This window comes from Cetorhinus maximus, chromosome 11 (genome assembly GCF_964194155.1).
Source record: "Cetorhinus maximus chromosome 11, sCetMax3.hap1.1, whole genome shotgun sequence".
Lineage (NCBI taxonomy): Eukaryota > Metazoa > Chordata > Chondrichthyes > Lamniformes > Cetorhinidae > Cetorhinus > Cetorhinus maximus.
The window spans coordinates 89,551,110-89,571,959 of record NC_135889.1 but is presented as its reverse complement, the minus strand read 5'-3'; the positions used below and the strand labels follow the sequence as shown (position 1 = coordinate 89,571,959).

At 42.4% G+C, this 20,850-nt stretch overlaps 1 protein-coding gene across 1 annotated transcript in view; it reads left to right on the top strand.

Annotated features, from left to right (window-relative positions):
• Positions 1 to 20,850, top strand: part of actr3 (actin related protein 3) — a 61,332-nt gene that overhangs the window by 26,027 nt on the left and 14,455 nt on the right. Inside the window, exons 4-6 of the mRNA XM_078552406.1 lie at positions 452 to 562; positions 3,645 to 3,740; positions 6,365 to 6,472. Of these exons, the coding sequence (XP_078408532.1) occupies positions 452 to 562; positions 3,645 to 3,740; positions 6,365 to 6,472 (315 nt within the window). The remainder of the gene's footprint in view (positions 1 to 451; positions 563 to 3,644; positions 3,741 to 6,364; positions 6,473 to 20,850) is intronic.

The window sequence follows — 20,850 nt, the reverse complement described above, 5'->3', positions numbered from 1 at the left end:
TCCCTTGTTTTGTGACTGAAATGGCTGCTGTGCGAGGTTGTACCTAAGTTGAGAATAAATTAGACTTGATAAAATTTACTTTTCAAATCTAAATTTACTGTAAACTGCTTACACAATCATCAGTAGTACAATTGAGAATGTCTGCTCTCTGTAAGTAGCCTATGTAAAATAAATTTAGGCTTGCTTAAAATCCAGTTACTAGCAAATTTGGGCCTACACATATTTGAAGGCACTGAAGGATTGTGTCTTAGTGCAACAACCTGCTTCTCTGACTACAAAAATAAACACATCACCTGCACTGGATTCTTCAGTTAAACTTGAAATGTTACATTTTAGATACCTAGCCTTTTTATAGACCTTTAATATTTGAGCTTTAATATGTCATCTAGTTGAGGCATTAATTATATTTTAAAAATAGCAAATTGATGTGCAATTTTATTTTCTGCAACAGTGGCCTATTCGCCATGGCATAGTTGAAGATTGGGATCTCATGGAGAGATTTATGGAACAAGTCATTTTTAAATACCTTCGAGCAGAGCCAGAAGACCATTACTTCCTTTTGGTAAATAAAGCTGTGTCACTTGGCATGCAAATAGTAACTTCAAATGTAAACCTTAATTAATACTGTGTATTAGTGCTCTAGTATGTTGTCCAATAGTTGTAAACTGTTTCAGTTGAAGGGCCAACATTGCATGTTGCAATTAGCTACAGAGTAATGAATGAAAGCCTGGGAGCATGTTTTCTGCGAAGGAGATTGCTCCTATTGCTTTCATTTAAAAAAGGAAAATAATTTCATATTTATTAGAACTTTATTAACTGGGAAGGTCATGAAGAAAATGACACTAGTGTAATTGAGAAAACAAGATTGTTCTGTGAACTGAATATTAGCACTGAGGTATGCCTGAAGTTCTGCAAGCATGAGCTCTGAAAAAGCCAATTAGTTGATTTGTAAATAGACTTAACTCAATGTATAGTAATGTAGAACAGAAACAAAAATACCTGGAAAAACTCAGCAGGTCTGACAGCATCTGCGGAGAGGGATACAGTTGACGTTTTGAGTCAGTGTGACCCTTCTTCAGAATAGTAATAGTAATGTAGAATTGTGTTTACCCTGAAGTTATAATCTTTCAGGTTCTCCATAGGCATTTGTGAACAGAGACGAGGCAAATTTGATATTCTTGATGGCCTTCTAATCTAATAACTTAATGAGTTACCATTGAGATATCATAGAAACACCTTTTTTAGTCCAAGCACTGAAGTAAATTGACGTTATGTGTTTTGAAGCATGCAAATTCATAGAATCATGAATCAAAGAACAGGTGCAGCGCAGGAGGCCATTCAGCTCCCTGCAAGAGCAACTCACCTAGTCCCATGGCCTCGCCTTTTCCCTGTAGCCCTACCATTTTTTTTTCTGTCCGTATAACTAAACAATTCTGTTTTGAAGGCCTCGAGTGAACCATACTCAGTGCACTCCAGGTCCCAGTCACTTGCTGCTTAAAAAAAGATTTTCCTTGAGTTGCCTTTGCTGCCAATCACCTTAAATCTGTATCCTTGTGCAAGTGGGAATGGTTTCACTCTCCTCTGTACAGACCCCTCCTAGTTTTGAACAGCTCCATCAAATCTTCTCTTCTGTTACTAAAAGCTCCAGCTTCGTCAACCTATCCACTTTATTGATGTATCTGATCCCTGGAATCTTTCTTATGTGAATTGAATATTAGCACTGAGGTAAGACTCTGCACACTCTAAAGCTTTCACATCCTTCCTGAAGCATGCTGCCCAGAACTGGGAACAACAATTCAGTTAAGGCCAAACTAGTGTTTTGTACAAGTTTACCACGTCTTCATTGTTTGTGTTCTTCACCCTTATTTATAAAGCCCAGGATCCCAGATGCTTTATTAAAAGCTTTCTCCCTGCCACTTTCAATGATTTTTGCATTCGTACCACCAAGTCCTTCTCCTGCATCCCCTTTAGAATTATACCCTTTATATTGTGTCTCCCCATCCTTCCTACCAAAACTGCACACGTCACTGCATTAAATTTCATCTATTTTGTCTAGTCCGCTATCCTGTCCATGTCCTCTTGAAGTTTAGAAGAACCAAAGAACGATCTCGTCTCAGTTATAGTTTTGCCTGCCTCTCTTTGATTTCGTTTTAGCTAGGCCAGATCCATTTTTACCCCACTGAAGTTGTCCCTTCCCCAATTAATTTTCTTCTGGATTGTTCCTTGTCTTTTTCCATAGCTAAGCTAAACCCCATTATGCAATGGTCATTGTGCCCTAAATGTTCCCCCACTGGCACTTGATTCATTGACTCGGTATATTCCCCAGTACTGGATCCAGCAACACCACCTTCCTCACTAGACTGGAAAAAAACTGATTTGGAAAATTCCCCCGAACGCACTCTGGAACTCTGTTGCCCTTCTCTGCGCTTTACCCCATTATTCCAGTTTATATAGGAGTAATTAAAGCCCCCCCCAATTTAACTGCTTTATAATGTTGCACCTCTCTGTAATTTCTCTGCACATTTTCTCCACTATATCTTTCCCACTAGTTGGTGGCTTGTAGAATGCCCAGTATTGTAATGATATATCAGTTTCTTAGTTTTAACCAGATGGATACTGTCCTTGACCCTTCTAGCACATCAGCTCCTTAATCAGTCCTGCTGCCCCACCTCCTCTTTCCTGAGCACGTTGTATACAGGAACTTTTCGTACCCAGTTCAGTTCTTCTTTTCAAACCAGGTCTCTGTTATTACCAAGACACCAGATTTCTATGTAGCACTCTCACCAATATTCAGAACAGAATACTGGTTGGAGAGCGAGATGCATTTGAATTCCTTCATTACCTGCCTGGTGCCCAACCATTCTCTATCTGCCTGCATACCCTTAAGCTGCGGGGTGACCACTACATAAACGTGCTGTCTACGAAAGTTCCAACTTGGCGGTTGCAGTGGAACGACGCAAGCTCCTGTTCAAGCTCTCAACTCCATAGCTCTAGCTGTTTCAGCTGACGATAATTCCAGCATATGTGTGTCTCGTCCTTGATAAGTGTTGTGGAGCTCCCACATGGAACAAGGTGTTCACTCCATGGATCTGAGCTGCCCTGCCATACCTCTATTTATTAGACTACTAACAAACTACTAAACTTAACAACATAAATAACTAAAGACTCAGCAGCTATGCCAATTAGCTACTTCGCCTGTGCTGTCAACACCTTTTATAGGGAGGTTAACTGAAGTTTTTACTTAAGTCTTATTATCTAAAATCCCTTGAATTTTCAGTAAATTAATACCTGACTTCTTTAGTTTTACTGTCCCTTTTTATGTAATTTTTAACTTTATCCTCTAGATCTGATAGACTAATCAAGCATTGATTTTAATTATATGATAAATTATCAAATTGGTTTTAGTTTTTATAATTATTTGATCAAATCTGAAGCAAATACCATCTATTTCCTCTTTTACAATCTAGTTAGGACCTTGTTTAAATTATTGATGCCTCTAGACCGACTCTGCACTAATAGTTTTATTAATTTACTCACTGATATACTTAACCCAATAGAAAATTTTAATTCCTCGGCTCCTCATTTGAACGAACACAATATATCAGCTGCAATTTGCTAAATGGCTTGAATGATATCTTCAACAGACTGAACCACCATTAAATACGCCAGAAAATAGAGAATATACCGCTGAGATCATGTTTGAATCCTTCAACGTGCCCGGTCTTTACATTGCTGTTCAGGTAAGGTGAAGCTTTCTCTTACATAACATTCTATCAGTAAAGTTGCTAGAAGTTTTCCATACTGTGCTATTTTTGGACTTTCCCATATACTGGGTATCTACTAAGTAACTAATTGAGACCTATTCAGTAGACCAGAATTTCAATAGCATCATTTTCTTGTTTGCTTCTAGTGCCTGTTTGTTCAAGATGATTGATCAGTTGTTCAGTGCAAACATTTAACAATGTCTGAAAACATGACCAATTTTGACGCTGCTTAAGGAGTATGATGCCTGTGGCTGTAACTTTGTCGCCTGATGCCTGTGGCTGTAACTTTGTCGCCTGATGCCTGTGGCTGTAACTTTGTCGCCTGATGCCTGTGGCTGTAACTTTGTCGCCTGATGCCTGTGGCTGTAACTTTGTCGCCTGATGCCTGTGGCTGTAACTTTGTCGCCTGATGCCTGTGGCTGTAACTTTGTCGCCTGATGCCTGTGGCTGTAACTTTGTCGCCTGATGCCTGTGGCTGTAACTTTGTCGCCTGATGCCTGTGGCTGTAACTTTGTCGCCTGATGCCTGTGGCTGTAACTTTGTCGCCTGATGCCTGTGGCTGTAACTTTGTCGCCTGATGCCTGTGGCTGTAACTTTGTCGCCTGATGCCTGTGGCTGTAACTTTGTCGCCTGATGCCTGTGGCTGTAACTTTGTCGCCTGATGCCTGTGGCTGTAACTTTGTCGCCTGATGCCTGTGGCTGTAACTTTGTCGCCTGATGCCTGTGGCTGTAACTTTGTCGCCTGATGCCTGTGGCTGTAACTTTGTCGCCTGATGCCTGTGGCTGTAACTTTGTCGCCTGATGCCTGTGGCTGTAACTTTGTCGCCTGATGCCTGTGGCTGTAACTTTGTCGCCTGATGCCTGTGGCTGTAACTTTGTCGCCTGATGCCTGTGGCTGTAACTTTGTCGCCTGATGCCTGTGGCTGTAACTTTGTCGCCTGATGCCTGTGGCTGTAACTTTGTCGCCTGATGCCTGTGGCTGTAACTTTGTCGCCTGATGCCTGTGGCTGTAACTTTGTCGCCTGATGCCTGTGGCTGTAACTTTGTCGCCTGATGCCTGTGGCTGTAACTTTGTCGCCTGATGCCTGTGGCTGTAACTTTGTCGCCTGATGCCTGTGGCTGTAACTTTGTCGCCTGATGCCTGTGGCTGTAACTTTGTCGCCTGATGCCTGTGGCTGTAACTTTGTCGCCTGATGCCTGTGGCTGTAACTTTGTTTTTCTGTTCTATGAAGTACAACCGCTCCATTGATAAGATAGCAAACCTCTCTGTCTTGGGTTTTTCTTCACCTGAACCTTTGGCTCACACTTGTCAACTTTTTCCACTCCAATATGCCCAACAGCAGATGATTAATAGCTATACCTAGTTCGGCTTGATATGTTCCCCATCTCTGTCTCTGAAACAAATATAGTCTCAAATTCAGCGATAATGTTTGGACATTAGACCACAGCCATTCTCACAAATTGCTGACAAATTACTTGAGAAATGCTTTTCCATGCTAATAACGACCTTTGCAATGGCTCTGATTCCTATATCAGATTTCTTTCTGTATTCACAGTTTTGTAGAGGGATGAAAGAGTGCTGGTATCTTGTTATAATTCATTAAGTTCTTATTAATAGGTTCTTCTGTCATTGGTGCTATGTTGACGAGGACAATAGACTTGCTGGATAACGTTTTATAGAATAGGCTTTGCTTAGCAGAGCTGAAGATTTCAATCTTGATTTATCTTCTTACAATTCTCTGGTCTCTATGTTGCAGGAGTTTCTTCGCCCTTGAGATAGGCAGCTGCCTTACTTTTTCCAATTGTAACCATCCCACACTCATCTTAAACGTCAGTGCTTTTCATGTAGGATAGCATCTCTAATGAATGTAATTTCCCTGTTGCTGTGTGAAACCAAAGGAAGAGTGGTTTATTCGGCTTTGTACTTCGTGCAGGCATTTATAGTTTCCTCTTTAACTGCAAGGAAACTGGCCTTCACAGTTTCTGTTTTGCTGTGGTTTGACTTCTAATCTGAAGTACTTCTCCAATAGTGCTTCTCACTTTGAAATCCCTCAATTTCCTTTCCTTCTCTTCTTTTAAACTGACTGGATCCCATCCCCACCCTGGCACCATCTATAGGCAATAGCAATTCATTCGTCATTTCTGTTTATTTCATCGTAAAGCAGGTATTTAATTCTGCATGTTATTAGGTCTGAACTCCATACTATAATTGTCACTTCTTGTGTGCATCTTCCCCACCCCCTGAATTCTCACTCCGATCTGGGACTGGTCGAATATATCATTCCGTCTTGGTCAGAATGCATTAGCTTCCTTGACCCATGCTGCCAGAAAAATTGAGAAAAGATTGTTTTTCTCTACCATAGTGTCTATATAACTTCCAGAAGGTGGGCTTCTCAGATATTTTAAAAGTACTACTTTCATATTGCTTCTACACGAACAATGAAAATCAAAACTCTATTATTTAGAAGTTAGCCCAAGCTAAGTCCTTGCACATTGTATGCATTTTTAAAGTATTAATGTTAGCTACAATACAACTTGTTTTAAATATTCTTCATTTAGGATTGAAACACAACCCTTTAGTATTTTTGGTTTATCTTCAGGCTGTCCTTGCTTTGGCTGCCTCATGGACATCTCGACAAGTTGGAGAGCGAACGCTGACTGGAACGGTTATAGACAGTGGGGATGGTGTCACTCACGTCATTCCAGTGGTAAGTGTTTTTCAAAATATATCAAAGCCTCCCTTAAATTCTACACAATTGAAACAGATTGTTTGAAGTTCAGCTCTATGTTCGAACAGTTAAAGTAGCTGATTTTTGCACAGTACTTTTCAAACAAAATTTGATGGCTTTCCCCCAGTGATACTTAAGATGATTATGGCTTGGCTGAACTAATCTTAACTCTTTTCTTAGGCAGTCCCTTGGGATCGAGGATGACTTGCTTCCGCTCCAGTTCAATTTGGCTCTGAAATGGCTGAGTCCAATGTGCGACCTGCAGACTCTATGTGCGGGCAGATTGTGTTTGAAGGGTTGGGTAAATAGGTTGTTGGGAGGTTTGTGAGCCTCAGCTTCACTGCATGTTCCTGACAGTGTCTCGATGTTTCCCGAATAAACCACCCCCATTTTGGTCAGTCACAAACCAGGTCTCCCATGAATCGGCAAAGATGTTTGACTTCTTCAGTCACACTTTAAGGACATCTCTAAAGCATTGTTGCTGTCCTCTTGGGAGTCTCCAGCTGAGACAGAGTTCTGAGTAGAGCAGTTGCTTTGAGAGTCTGGTGTGAGCCATATGAGCGACATGACCCACCCAGCAGACCCTAGTTTTGAGTGATTAGCGCTTTGATGCTGGGCAAGTTGGCTTGCGAGTGTATGCTGCTATTGGACTGCCTTTCTTGCTACTGGATTTGGAGGTCCTTTTGAGGGCACTGCCAGTGGTACTTCTCCAGTGCTTTGAGGTGCCTGCTGTAGGTCGTCCAAGTCTGTGAAGCATATAGGAGTGCGGGAATCACTGCTGTCTTCTTTGACATTGGTGAAAGCACCTAGATTATAAGGCACAAAAAAATCCTCCACAGCATCTGTTCCACAACTTGGAGATTTGATGTTTATTATTCCTGGTAGAAGCTCATTGGGCCTGTTTTCTTTCTCCCAAATTTAAGAGATTTAAGTATAAAGCTGAGACTAGAAAGGGATGAATAAGGAGATAGATGAAGAACATACAAGGATGTTATTTTGATTAATTTTCCATAAGAATGGTTAATGTCTTTGCTGCTATTGTGGAGTAGATGTGCTCAATGGATTTCTTGCCTTGTAACAGTCCAGTACTGCTGCTCTTACCCTTTACTACAACTCTGGAAACATGTAAGAATTCTAAAAGTTTAAAAAGGCATGCAGTGCTTAGCTATATTCACCTTGTTACTTATATTTTAACTCCTAGATGTGCAAATTGAGGCCCATAAAGTAATTGGGTATCTGTCCATTGAGAACCAGGTATACTGTGTACTGTGAACAGCGTGTGCTGAGACAAAAGCAAAATACTGCAGATGCTGGAAATCTGAAATAAAAGCATCTGTGGAGAGAGCAAAAATTAACATTTCTGGTTGATGACCTGAAACTTTGACTCTATTTCTCTCTTTCCATAGATCCTGGAATGATGAGAGTATTGGTTGACTGGTTGACTGTTTATTAGCAAGTCCTATTTGTTGCTGCATGAATAAATTTTCTTCTTTGAGGGGACTGTTTTTTCTGGATGTTGTTGATGCCTTCCGGAAGGTAGGGCGTTAGGATTCCTGGCTTGTCAGGGTTTCCAGGTGTCCTACACCCAGGGACATGTGCGCACAGGGAGAGAAAGAGAGAGAAATGCAAAGAAATACAGGCACAGAGAAAGTGAGCCCTGTTTTAACTAAAAACAACCACTGAAACCCTGAAGTGATTAATTGATGAACTGATGGCTAAGTTAATGCAGTTATTCTTGGATAATTGAATATTTACTTATTTCAGTTTTCTCATGTTGCTACGAATTTGATATTCTCTGTGATTAGTTGATTTTTTTTATTTTTCTTAATCATAGCCACAACATAATCTTCACTCAAGTTATTTTTAATTTGTTGTGAAGTTACTTCAAATGCCTCATTCCTGGAATTTTTTTTCTAGCAACTGCAGAACATAAAGATGGTAGGGGTGGGGGGTAAGAAACTGTTCCAGTCCCTATCCCAGTGAAATTGTGTGCTTGTCCAATTTTCATTATACATGAAGTGAGGTTTTGCTGAGTAACACAATTTTTTTGCCAAAGTGAATGATCTCAAAGTTTGCCTAAACTAAAAAATGTTTTATTACGTTAGTATTGGATATTGCAACCGGATGCTCTTTTTTTTTCAAAGGCTAGTCACTTGTGAAGGGTGCCCTGCAGTTCAGAATGACGTATTAAAAAGCCTCTTGGCTCTAAATAACCATTCATTAATTAAAACACTGCAATATGGGTTGTGGGTTTGATGTGCTGATGCACTGTTCCAAAATGGAAGCATTCACATGTGAACTGATGCCAGCAGTTTTCTACAAGTTAAATGTGTAATCTTGAATGTTGAATAGCCATTGTTAGTGTCCAAGATATTGGCTTCAACTTTGCTGCTCTCTTCATGGGCAGAATTGTTTAGCCATGTGCCTATTACCTCATGGATAGTGAAGAGGACAGAGCCGTAGAATAATCTATCTCAGGCTTGTGCCAGGACACCATTTTTTGTCCACTCCAATATGGTGGGCACAGCACTTCCTGCTTGCCCAATTGGATGCTTAAACACTTTGGCTCTTAAAAAAAATGGGTGCAGCATGGCCATTTTTCCAGGCTTGTATTCCTTTTATTTTAAAAACCTAATTTTGTTTAACAATATGTTCCTCATTAGCTCATCCCACATTATGAAACTCTACTCTGTGCTTCAATCTAAAGCTTGTTTTCCACTCAACTAATTGGGGAATTTGTTCCATAATGTAAATGCTGATGTTGCCAAAATCAAATGACCTTTATTTTTATTCCTTCCTTATTACTTGAAGAGGATAGCTCACCATAAATGGCATTGACAAGTTAAACTTTGCAGTTCTGAGAACTATTGTGGGCTGTTTTTTATGGTAGATGTGATGCAATTTCCTGTGGTTTGAAGGACAGTTGATCTTAAAACTTATCCAGCAAATCACTTGTTACATTTGCCTATGTCCATGATCAACTTTAAGCCTGTTAAAGTAATTTTTTTTACAATTTTGACGACAAGCAAAGGAATATTTGAACATGATAGTGCTGCACTTTGGTATACCTTTAGCAGTCAGATAATATTTTGCGGGGTTTTTCTGTAACCAATCAACCTCTAAGAAAATTAATTTAATAGGAGTAAAACTTATAACACTTTATCACCTTGTGGACCATAAGACAGAAGCAGCCCATTCAGCCCACCGAGTCTGCTCCATCATTAAGTGAGATCTTGGCTGATCTGATAACCCTCGACTCCACTTTCCCGTCTTTTCCTCATAACCCTTGATTTCCTTACTGATTAAAAATCTATCTCAGCCTTGAATATACTTACAACTCTTTACAGTAAAGAATTCCACAGATTCATTACCCTCTGAGAGAAGAAATCCCTCCACATCTCTGTCTTAAATGGGCGACCACTTACTCTGAGGTTATGCCCTTTGGTCCTAGACTCTCCCACGAGGGGAAACAACCTCTCAGCATCTACTTTGTCAAGCCCCCTAAGAATCTTATATATTTCAATAAGGTTGCCCCTCATTCTTCTTAACTCCAATGAGTACAGACCCAACCTACACTACCTCAAACCTTAAGAAAATCCCTCCATACCTGGGATCAAACTAATGAGCCTTCTCTGACTGCCCCCAATGCCAGTATATCTTTCTTTAGATAAGGGGACCAAAACTGTTACAGTATTCCAGGTGTGGTCTAACTAGTGCCTTGTATAGTTTTAATAAGACTTCCATATTTTTATCCTCCATTCCCTTTGAAATAAAGGCCAGCATCCCATTTGCCTTCCCTGTTACCTGCTGAACTAGTATGCTAGCTTTCTGTGATTCATGCACAAGGATCCCTAAATCCCTCTGTGCTGCAGCTTTCTGCAGTCTTTCTCCATTTAAATAATATTCAGCTCCTTTATTCTTCCTGCCAAAGTGCGTAACCTCACATTTTCGTACATTATAGTCTATCTGCTGAGTTTTTGCCCACTCACTTAACCTGTCTATATCCCTCTAGACTGTCAACCTCACCGTTTGCCTTCCCACCTATTTTTGTCATCCACAAACTTGGCGATAGTGCATTCACTTCCCTCATCCAAGTCATTAATATATATTACAAATAATTGTGGGCTCAGCACTGATCCCTGTGGCACTGCACTAGTTATAGATTGCCATCCTGAAAATGCCCCCCTTATCCCAACTCTGCCTTCTATTAGTTAGGCCATTCTCTATCAATGCTAATATACCGCCCCCAACACCATGGGCTCTTATCTTAAGTACCTTATTGAACGCCTCTTGGAAATCCAAATATATTACATCTATTGGCTCCCCTTTACCCTGCTTGTTACCCCCTCAAAGAATTCTAATAAATTTGTCAGGCCTGATTTTGCCTTCATGAAGCCATGCTGTCTTTGCTTGATTATATTAAGCATTTCTAAATGCTCTGCTTTACATCCTTCATTATTTTCCCAATGATGAATGTTAAGCTAACTGGCCTATAGTTACCTGTTTTTTGTCTCCCTCCCTTTTTGAATAAGGGTGTTACACTGGCAGTTTTCCCATCTGTGGACATGACTAATAAAACTGACATGCTCCGTTCCTTTATGGAAGGATTTACTTTTGCTGTCAATAAACACACCTGTACCAACCTTCAAATATAAATCTTTTAACTAGTTTACATTTGACTCTGCTCACAACGGAAGTTCTGTTTCTGTATCTGTAGTCTAGCTAAGCAGGAGATGAAGAAATCGACAGGAGCTGCTGTGGAAGCTGGCATTCAGTAGAGATGGGACAGAGTATAACAGCTGGCATAGAAGGGGTGTGTAAAGAGCAACCATGCTGGAAAACTGAAGGGGAACTAGTGAATAAAATCAATGAGTGGAAAAAATGAAAAGAGGAACAATGGACTGGATGGGAGGGGAACTAACAGTCATTGACTTGGCTACTGGCCGAAGAATTACTGTTTTGTTTTTGGTAGAGATACATTCAATAATGGTGAAATAAAATAGATTAATGTTTGGTTCCTGCAAAATGAAAACCATTGTGATATTACTTTCAACCTTGTCATTTCTTGTGAGATGGCAATTGGTCAATATTTGCATATCCTGTTTTAAGTCCAGTCACTTCCCAGAAAAAAGTAAGAACTTGAGTTAATGCCACTATTTTGCACGCTCAATCCAAAATAGGCATTGACTAAAGGTATCTCTTTCTTCATTGCGGTTTTATAAATAATGAAAATGTTATTATCCCCTCTTCTCTTGGCCACCTCTTTGCTCCTAAGAGCAAGAGAATTAATAAGTTGTTGCACTAGGGTGATGGAAGGACGATAACTGGAATCCAACAAGGAAGTTGAGCCATTCTGGAAGCCCAGCTGACTGAGTGAAAATGTTGCTGCCACACTGCACCTTGGTTTAGCTTTGGACAGGCTTAACTTGATCTTAAAAACAAAAAGCTAAAAGCTACTGCGGATGCTGGAAATCCAAAACAAAAACAGAATTACCTGGAAAAACTCAGCAGGTCTGGCAGCATCGGTGGAGAAGAAATCAGTTAACGTTTCGAGTCCTCATGACCCTTCGGCAGAACTGAGTATAGTTAGGAGAAAGGTGAAATATAAGCTGGTCTAAGGTGGGGGGGCGGGGGGGAGAGAGAAGTTGAGGGTGGGGTGATTGTGGATATAAGCAAGCAGTGATAGGAGCAGATAATCAAAAGATGTCACAGACAAAAGGATCAAAGAGGTGTTGAAGGTGGTGATATTATCTAAGAAAAGTGCTAATTAAGAATGGAAGGCAGGATACTCAAGGTACAGCTCTAGTGGAGGTGGAGTGGAAAGACTAACAAAGTTTTAGTTTTAGATTTAAAAATAATGGAAATAGGTGGGAAAAGAAGAATCTATATAAATTATTGAAAAAAAAGGGAGGGGGGAGAAACGGGGTGGGGATGGGGGGAGGGGGAGTTTAAGATCTAAAGTTGTTGAATTCAATATTCAGCCCGGAAGGCTGTAAAGTGCCTAGTCGGAAGATGAGGTGCTGTTCCTCCAGTTTACGTTGGGCTTCACTGGAACAATGCAGCAAGCCAAGGACAGACATGTGGGCAAGAGAACAGGGTGGAGTGTTAAAATGGCAAGCGACAGGGAGGTTTGGGTCTTTCTTGCGGACAGACCGCAGGTGTTCTGCAAAGCGGTCGCCCAGTTTGCGTTTGGTCTCTCCAATGTAGAGGAGACCGCATTGGGAGCAACGAATGCAATAGACTAAGTTAGGGGAAATGCAAGTGAAATGCTGCTTCACTTGAAAGGAGTGTTTGGGCCCTTGGACGGTGAGGAGAGAGGAAGTGAAGGGGCAGGTGTTGCATCTTCTGCGTGGGCATGGGGAGGTGCCATAGGTGGGGGTTGAGGAGTAGGGGGTGATGGAGGAGTGGACCAGGGTGTCCCGGAGGGAACGATCCTTACGGAATGCCGCCGGGGGGGTGAAGGGAAGATGTGTTTGGTGGTGGCATCATGCTGGAGTTGGCGGAAATGGCGGAGGATGATCCTTTGAATGCGGAGGCTGGTGGGGTGATAAGTGAGGACAAGGGGGACCCTATCATGTTTCTGGGAAGGAGGAGAAGGCGTGAGGGCGGATGCGCGGGAGATGGGCCGGACACGGTTGAGGGCCCTGTCAACGACCGTGGGTGGAAAACCTCGGTTAAGGAAGAAGGAGGACATGTCAGAGGAGCTGTTTTTGAAGGTAGCGTCATCAGAACAGATGCGGCGGAGGCGAAGGAACTGAGAGAATGGGATGGAGTCCTTACCGGAAGCGGGGTGTGAGGAGCTGTAGTCGAGGTAGCTGTGGGAGTCGGTAGGCTTGTAATGGATATTGGTGGACAGTCTATCATCAGAAATTGAGACTGAGGGGTCAAGGAAGGGAAGAGAAGTGTCAGAGATGAACCATGTGAAAATGATGGAGAGGTGGAGATTGGAAGCAAAATTAATAAATTTTTCCAGGTCCCGACGAGAGCATGAAGCAGCACCGAAGTAATCATCGATGTACCGGAGAAAGAGTTGTGGGAGGGGGCCGGAGTAGGACCGGAACAAGGAATGTTCCACATACCCCATAAAGAGACAGGCATAGCTGGGGCCCATGCGGGTACCCATAGCCACGCCTTTTATTTGGAGGAAGTGAGAGGAGTTAAAGGAGAAATTGTTCAATGTGAGAACAAGTTCAGCCAGATGGAGGAGAGTAGTGGTGGATGGGGATTGTTGGGGCCTCTGTTCAAGGAAGAAGCTAAGGGCCCTCAGACCCAGATCCTGGTGGGGGATGGAGGTGTAGAGGGATTGGACATCCATGGTGAAGAGGAAGCGGTTGGGGCCAGGGAACTGGAAATTGTTGATGTGACGTAAGGTGTCAGAGGAATCACGGATGTAGGTGGGAAGGGACTGGACAAGGGGAGAGAGAAGGGAGTCAAGATAACGAGAAATGAGTTCCGTGGGGCAGGAACAGGCTGACACAATCGGTCTGCCAGGACAGTTCTATTTGTGGATTTTGGGTAGGAGGTAGAAGCGGGCCGTCCGAGGTTGGGCGACTATCAAGTTGGAAGCTGTGGGAAGAAGATCTCCAGAGGAGATGAGGTCGGTGACAGTCCTGGAAACAATGGCTTGATGTTCTGTGATGGGGTCATGGTCCAGGGAGAGGTAGGAGGAAGTGTCTGCGAGTTGACGCTCAGCCTCCGCGAGGTAGAGGTCAATGCGCCAGACAACAACAGTACCACCCTTGTCAACGGGTTTGATGACAATGTTGGGGTTGGACCTGAGAGAACGGAGTGCAGTGAGTTCAGAGAGAGACAGATTAGAATGGGTGAGAGGAGCAGAGAAATTGAGACGGCTAATGTCACGCCGACAGTTCTCAATGAAAAGATCAAGAGAAGGTAAGAATCCAGAGGGAGGGGTCCAGGTGGAGAGAGAATATTGGAGGTGGGTAAAAGGATCCGTTGAACGGGGAGAGGACTCCTGCCCAAAGAAGTGAGCACGGTGACGAAGACGGCGGAAGAAGAGTTCAGCATCATGCCAGCCCGAAATTCATTGAGGGCGTAAGGGTATGAAGCTAAGTCCTTTGCTGAGCACTGAACGTTCAGCATCGGAGAGGGGAAGGTCAGGGGGTATAGTGAATACGCGGCTGGGGCTGGGATTGGAAGATGGGGTGGGGACGGAGGGACAAGCAGGGGTGGAGGGTCCCAGATGCGTGTTGGTGTCGAGTTGTTGGAGCTTGCGTTCCTTAGCACTTGAGAGAAAGAGAAAAAGTTTCTTGTTGAGGCGACGGATGAGGCAAAGAATAAAATGAAACTGGGGACACGCGCAGCTTTGAAAAAGGGTGCGGCAGTGCTGCTGGAGGGAGAGGTCAAGTGTGTTCATATGGCGGCGCATGGCACTGAGTGTGGATCTCAGAATGCGACGGGAACAGCAGTCCGAGAAACGTTTTATGTCCCGGAGATACCTGTAATCCTGGGTGGGTTCGAAACAAGAGGGATGGAATTTCAGTTGAAATCCACATTGGGTGAGTCGGAGACGGAGACAGTCACTGAGAAAGGAGATATGGCTGTGAAAGCGGGTTTTAGTAAACACCTTGTCAAACACCAGGAGAGAAATGGAAAGCAATGAAGGTGAGCAGGGCAGAAGAGACAGGCGGAAATCCTGTCAGAGAACAGAACAATACTTCTTCAGAGAGGGCATTTCTTGAAGAGAGGTGGCAGTCAGTTAAACACAGAGATAAAAACAAAAAGCTAAAAGCTACTGCGGATGCTGGAAATCCAAAACAAAAACAGAATTACCTGAAAAAACTCAGCAGGTCTGGCAGCATCGGTGGAGAAGAAATCAGTTAACGTTTCGAGTCCTTATGACCCTTCGGCAGAGCTGAGTACAGTTAGGAGAAAGGTGAAATATAAGCTGGTCTAAGGTGGGGGGGCGGGGGGAGAGAGAAGTTGAGGGTGGGGTGATTGTGGAGATAAGCAAGCAGTGATAGGAACAGATAATCAAAAGATGTCACAGACAAAAGGATCAAAGAGCTGTTGAAGGTGGTGATATTATCTAAGAAAAGTGCTAAGCCTGTCTCTTTATGGGGTATGTGGAACATTCCTTGTTCCAGTCCTACTCCGGCCCCCTCCCACAACTCTTTCTCCGGTACATCGATGATTACTTCGGTGCTGCTTCATGCTCTCGTCGGGACCTGGAAAAATTTATTAATTTTGCTTCCAATCTCCACCCCTCCATCATTTTCACATGGTCCATCTCTGACACTTCTCTTCCCTTCCTTGACCTCTCAGTCTCAATTTCTGATGATAGACTGTCCACCAATATCCATTACAAGCCTACCGACTCCCACAGCTACCTCGACTACAGCTCCTCACACCCCGCTTCCTGTAAGGACTCCATCCCATTCTCCCAGTTCCTTTGCCTCCATCGCATCTGTTCTGATGACGCTACCTTCAAAAACAGTTCCTCTGACATGTCCTCCTTCTTCCTTAACCGAGGTTTTCCACCCACGGTCGTTGACAGGGCCCTCAACCGTGTCCGGCCCATCTCCCGCGCATCCGCCCTCACGCCTTCACCTCCTTCCCAGAAACATGATAGGGTCCCCCTTGTCCTCACTTATCACCCCACCAGCCTCCGCATTCAAAGGATCATCCTCCGCCATTTCCGCCAACTCCAGCATGATGCCACCACCAAACACATCTTCCCTTCACCCCCCCTGGCGGCATTCCGTAGGGATCGTTCCCTCCGGGACACCCTGGTCCACTCCTCCATCACCCCCTACTCCTCAACCCCCACCTATGGCACCTCCCCATGCCCACGCAGAAGATGCAACACCTGCCCCTTCACTTCCTCTTTCCTCACCGTCCAAGGGCCCAAACACTCCTTTCAAGTGAAGCAGCATTTCACTTGCATTTCCCCTAACTTAGTCTACTGCATTCGTTGCTCCCAATGCGGTCTCCTCTACATTGGAGAGACCAAACGCAAACTGGGCGACCGCTTTGCAGAACACCTGCGGTCTGTCCGCAAGAAAGACCCAAACCTCCCTGTCGCTTGCCATTTTAACACTCCACCCTGTTCTCTTGCCCACATGTCTGTCCTTGGCTTGCTGCATTGTTCCAGTGAAGCCCAACGTAAACTGGAGGAACAGCACCTCATCTTCCGACTAGGCACTTTACAGCCTTCCGGGCTGAATATTGAATTCAACAACTTTAGATCTTAAACTCCCCCTCCCCCCATCCCCACCCCGTTTCTCCCCCCTCCCTTTTTTTTCAATAATTTATATAGATTCTTCTTTTCCCACCTATTTCCATTATTTTTAAATCTAAAACTAAAACTTTGTTAGTCTTTCCACTCCACCTCCACTAGAGCTGTACCTTGAGTATCCTGCCTTCCATTCTTAATTAGCACTTTTCTTAGATAATATCACCACCTTCAACACCTCTTTGATCCTTTTGTCTGTGACATCTTTTGATTATCTGCTCCTATCACTGCTTGCTTATATCCACAATCACCCCACCCTCAACTTCTCTCTCCCCCCCGCCCCCCCACCTTAGACCAGCTTATATTTCACCTTTCTCCTAACCATACTTAAGTTCTGCCGAAGGGTCATGAAGACTCGAAACGTTAACTGATTTCTTCTCCACCGATGCTGCCAGACCTGCTGAGTTTTTCCAGGTAATTCTGTTTTTGTTAACTTGATCTTGTCAGAACCCACACAATTGCCACAAGCCTTAAGAGTGGCAAGCATTACTAGCCCCAGTAAAGAGATCAGCTGTTATGTATTGGGACAGATGTTCATAGATGCGAGGAGTTCAGCTGTCAGAGGGAGAGTGCCAACTTGACTGCAGAGAGTTATTTAGGGTATGAGGCATTGGGATTCATGCGCAGTAACCGAGTGATTGCATTTATGGTCACATAGGGTCATTTGTTCAATTTTCACCATTGCTTTAGTAGGCCATTGACATCGTCTTGCTTCTTCTCTGGCTTTCTTCTCCCTCAGTCCACATCTTGGCGTTATCAACCCATCCAATTTTTCTTCCTCCTTTCTGTTTTAACTCTCAATTTCTCCTTCAGTTGTTGCCAGGGTGAGGTATTTGTTTCCAATGCCCACACTTGGCAATCTTCAACTGTGCTAGCATTTCTCCTGTTTACTGAGCTTCTACCCTTGACCTAACCCACTCATTTGTCTTTCTATCCATCCAACTGATTCTGAGCATCTTTTACCATACCCACATTTCATAGTAGGGTCACCTTATACCAATGCCATATCTGAAACTGGGCGTGCACAATCGACACTATTTACTGACAATAAAGGTGGTGTCTGGTGTATTTTCAGAACTTGCTTGTCAAACATACATTATGTATTTTGCTATTCACTTGCTTAACTAAAGTACCATATTTCTAAAGTAGGAAAATGCCACAACTGAACAATTATTTACAGCTTTTTGGTGACCTTGATTAGTCTTGCTCCTTTTTAAGGGGAGAAGCTGAGTATTTACATGCAGTTGCCAGTCTAAAGACATACTTCACTGAGCAGCAGCAATTAACCTCTACTTGACACCTGGATAAGCCTATTTAGAGCACTTGTCTTACGGAAGTATTTAATGGTTTAAAGATCTGATTTCTACTCTGCTTCAGTTGTGCTTTCTGATCATAATGGGACTTCAAACAAAGCTATACCTTAGGCATCTTTTCTTTAAGTGATTCCTTTACGCTTATTAGGAAAAGACTACCTAGATGTAACAAAACAACATTTATATCGAACCTTTAACGTAGTAATACATTTGAATACGCTTCACAGGTGCATTATCAAACAAAATTTGACATTGAGCCCCATGAGCTGTTTAAAGAGCACTTTAGAGGAGGAAAAATGAGGATTATGGCCTAGGGAGCTGAAGGTACAGATGCCAAAGGAATGATTAAAATCAAGGATGTGCAAGAGAGCAGAATTAGTGCAGATCTCTGAACGATATAGCCAAAAAAAATTAGTCAAGGTTTTTTGGGAAAATAAATCAAGCATATGCTATAAGAGAAAATGTAACAACTTTGATGGAAAGTAGAAATAGAAACAGAAAATGCTGGAAAAACTTAGCAGGTCTGGCAGCATCTGGAGAGAGAAACAGAGTTAACATTTCAAGTCCATATGACCCTTCAGGGCTGCTGAGTTTTTCCAGCATTTTCTGTTTTTATTTCAGATTGCTAACATACACAGCATCTTGCTTTAATTTTGATGGAAAATAGCTTGCCCGCTGGGAATCAGTTGGTGTTGTTAAATAGTTGTTCAGACTGGAACAAGTGGTATATCATAGTGGTATATCTGATGGATCTGAATTAGGTCCACTTTTGCTTTTTTGGTGTACATATAGATGGTTATTACTTGGGTGTACAGACTACAATCAATTTACTTTTGGTACACAAGTGGGAAGTTTGGCAAGCAGCGAGAAGGACTGTAAAAGACTTCAGGAAGACAAAAACAGGTTGGCAGGATGGACAGATGTGTCAACTGTTCTTTAAAGTGGATAAACATGGGCCAGAATGTGTACACTTCGTGGACAGACACTGAAAGGTATAGATGAACTAACTTCAAGTACATTTTTTTTAAAGTGAGTGCAGTTGGAAAGTATTTTTAAATCAAGCAATACAATTATAGATTTTATAAATAGTGATATAAAGTACAAGAAGCAACAACATTTCTTTATAAAATGATGGTTAGAGCACTATCTGTGGTTATGGACGCATGGACATTAAATCCACAGAGAAGTTACCATTATTCCAGGGATAGGAAACTGCAGTTATGTAGAGGGACTGGAGATACTGAAATTATTTCTGCTGGAGCAGAGAAGGGAGTGAGGATTTTTTTTTAAATTAAGGGTTCTTCTATTCATTAGGGAAAGATCATTTCCTCTGGCTAGTATTTCTACAGTGCCTTTCAAAACCTCAGGGCATCCCCAAGTGTTTTACAGACAATTAACTACTTTTGAAATGTGGCCCCTGTTGTAATGTATGGAGCACAGCAACCAATTTGAGCTCAGCAAGGTCTCATAAAAGACAATGAGATAATAGTCAGATAATCTGCCTTAGTGATGATGGTTGAGTGGTAAATATTGGCCAGGCTACTGGGTTGAGCCCCACTATAGGGGTGTTTAGTGATGAAGGGTTATCAATTATGTGAGCAGCAATGCTCAAAAATCTCTTCACACAAAAACTTGTTGAAGCTTTGCTACAGCGTGAAATGAGTTGAGGTAGAGATGCATCATGTTCTAATTGAAAGGCGGAACAGGCTCAAAGCTGAATGGCCTTTTTTTTCCTGATGTGGTGTTGAGGTAGTGACTTGAGGATTAATTGGATAAATATTTTAAGCAGTGAAAGCTGCAAATCTTGGTAAGTGTGGAGCTGTAAGATTAGTTTGGATCGCTCTTGCCTGCACAGATACAATAACCCAGCTGATGACCTACACTATGAACTACTTGTATTCTGTATCACAAGTTTTACATATAGTATGCATGAGCTTCCTGACTATTTTTAACTTGACACCAAATTCCCAGTGCAGAAAGTAAAGACATTTTCATTGCAGCCATCTGTCACTCAACTCTTTTTGTAATGCTTTAAAATACTTTTGAACTTAAAACTTTTTTACATGGTTACTACTTATTGACCTTTTCTGCCCATGCAATCATTTCTCCTTGTTTACCCTAATTCTGTCTCCCAAATCCTTTCAAGCCTATCTCTCCTGAAAAATTGACTACAACAATTCAAGCGCTATAAACTGATTTGTGTCTGATTATTTATGATTTCCTCGTTTTGAAATAAATTGATCTTTGAATCCTTGGTTGCCGACCCTTCCTTACACCACTGCCACCTGGTTGAGTTTTTAATTCTTGACCCAATTGATTGCCTAGTTCACTGATTTATTGCCAAGCAGTTTTAACTTCTGTCCCAATTCTTCTGGGTTGCATTTAATTCATTGCTATGAGATGTTGTAGAGATATGCTGGAATAAGATTATAGAGGGATTTGAAATTTGCTTCCAATTCAACGTCAGCAATCCACTTAAGTAAAGCAGTGCTATCAACATGTTCATAAGCAGTATACAGTTTATGAATGTGGCAACATCACAAGAGATCAAATGAGAACCAAGTCTTCTGGATAATGTGCAGTTCCTACAAGCATTGCATTTCCCCCTTTGCACCTTATTGCTAACATTTCTATTGTCTTGAAATTAAAGTGGATGTAATTAACAGCCCGAGATCTATGCCAAAATTGGGGTAAATCAAAATGTCTATTGAAAGAGTCTTGAGGTTTTCAGCCAATTTGTACTACCAAGCGCTCCAATGTCTGGACTAGCTATATTTAACATACTTTTC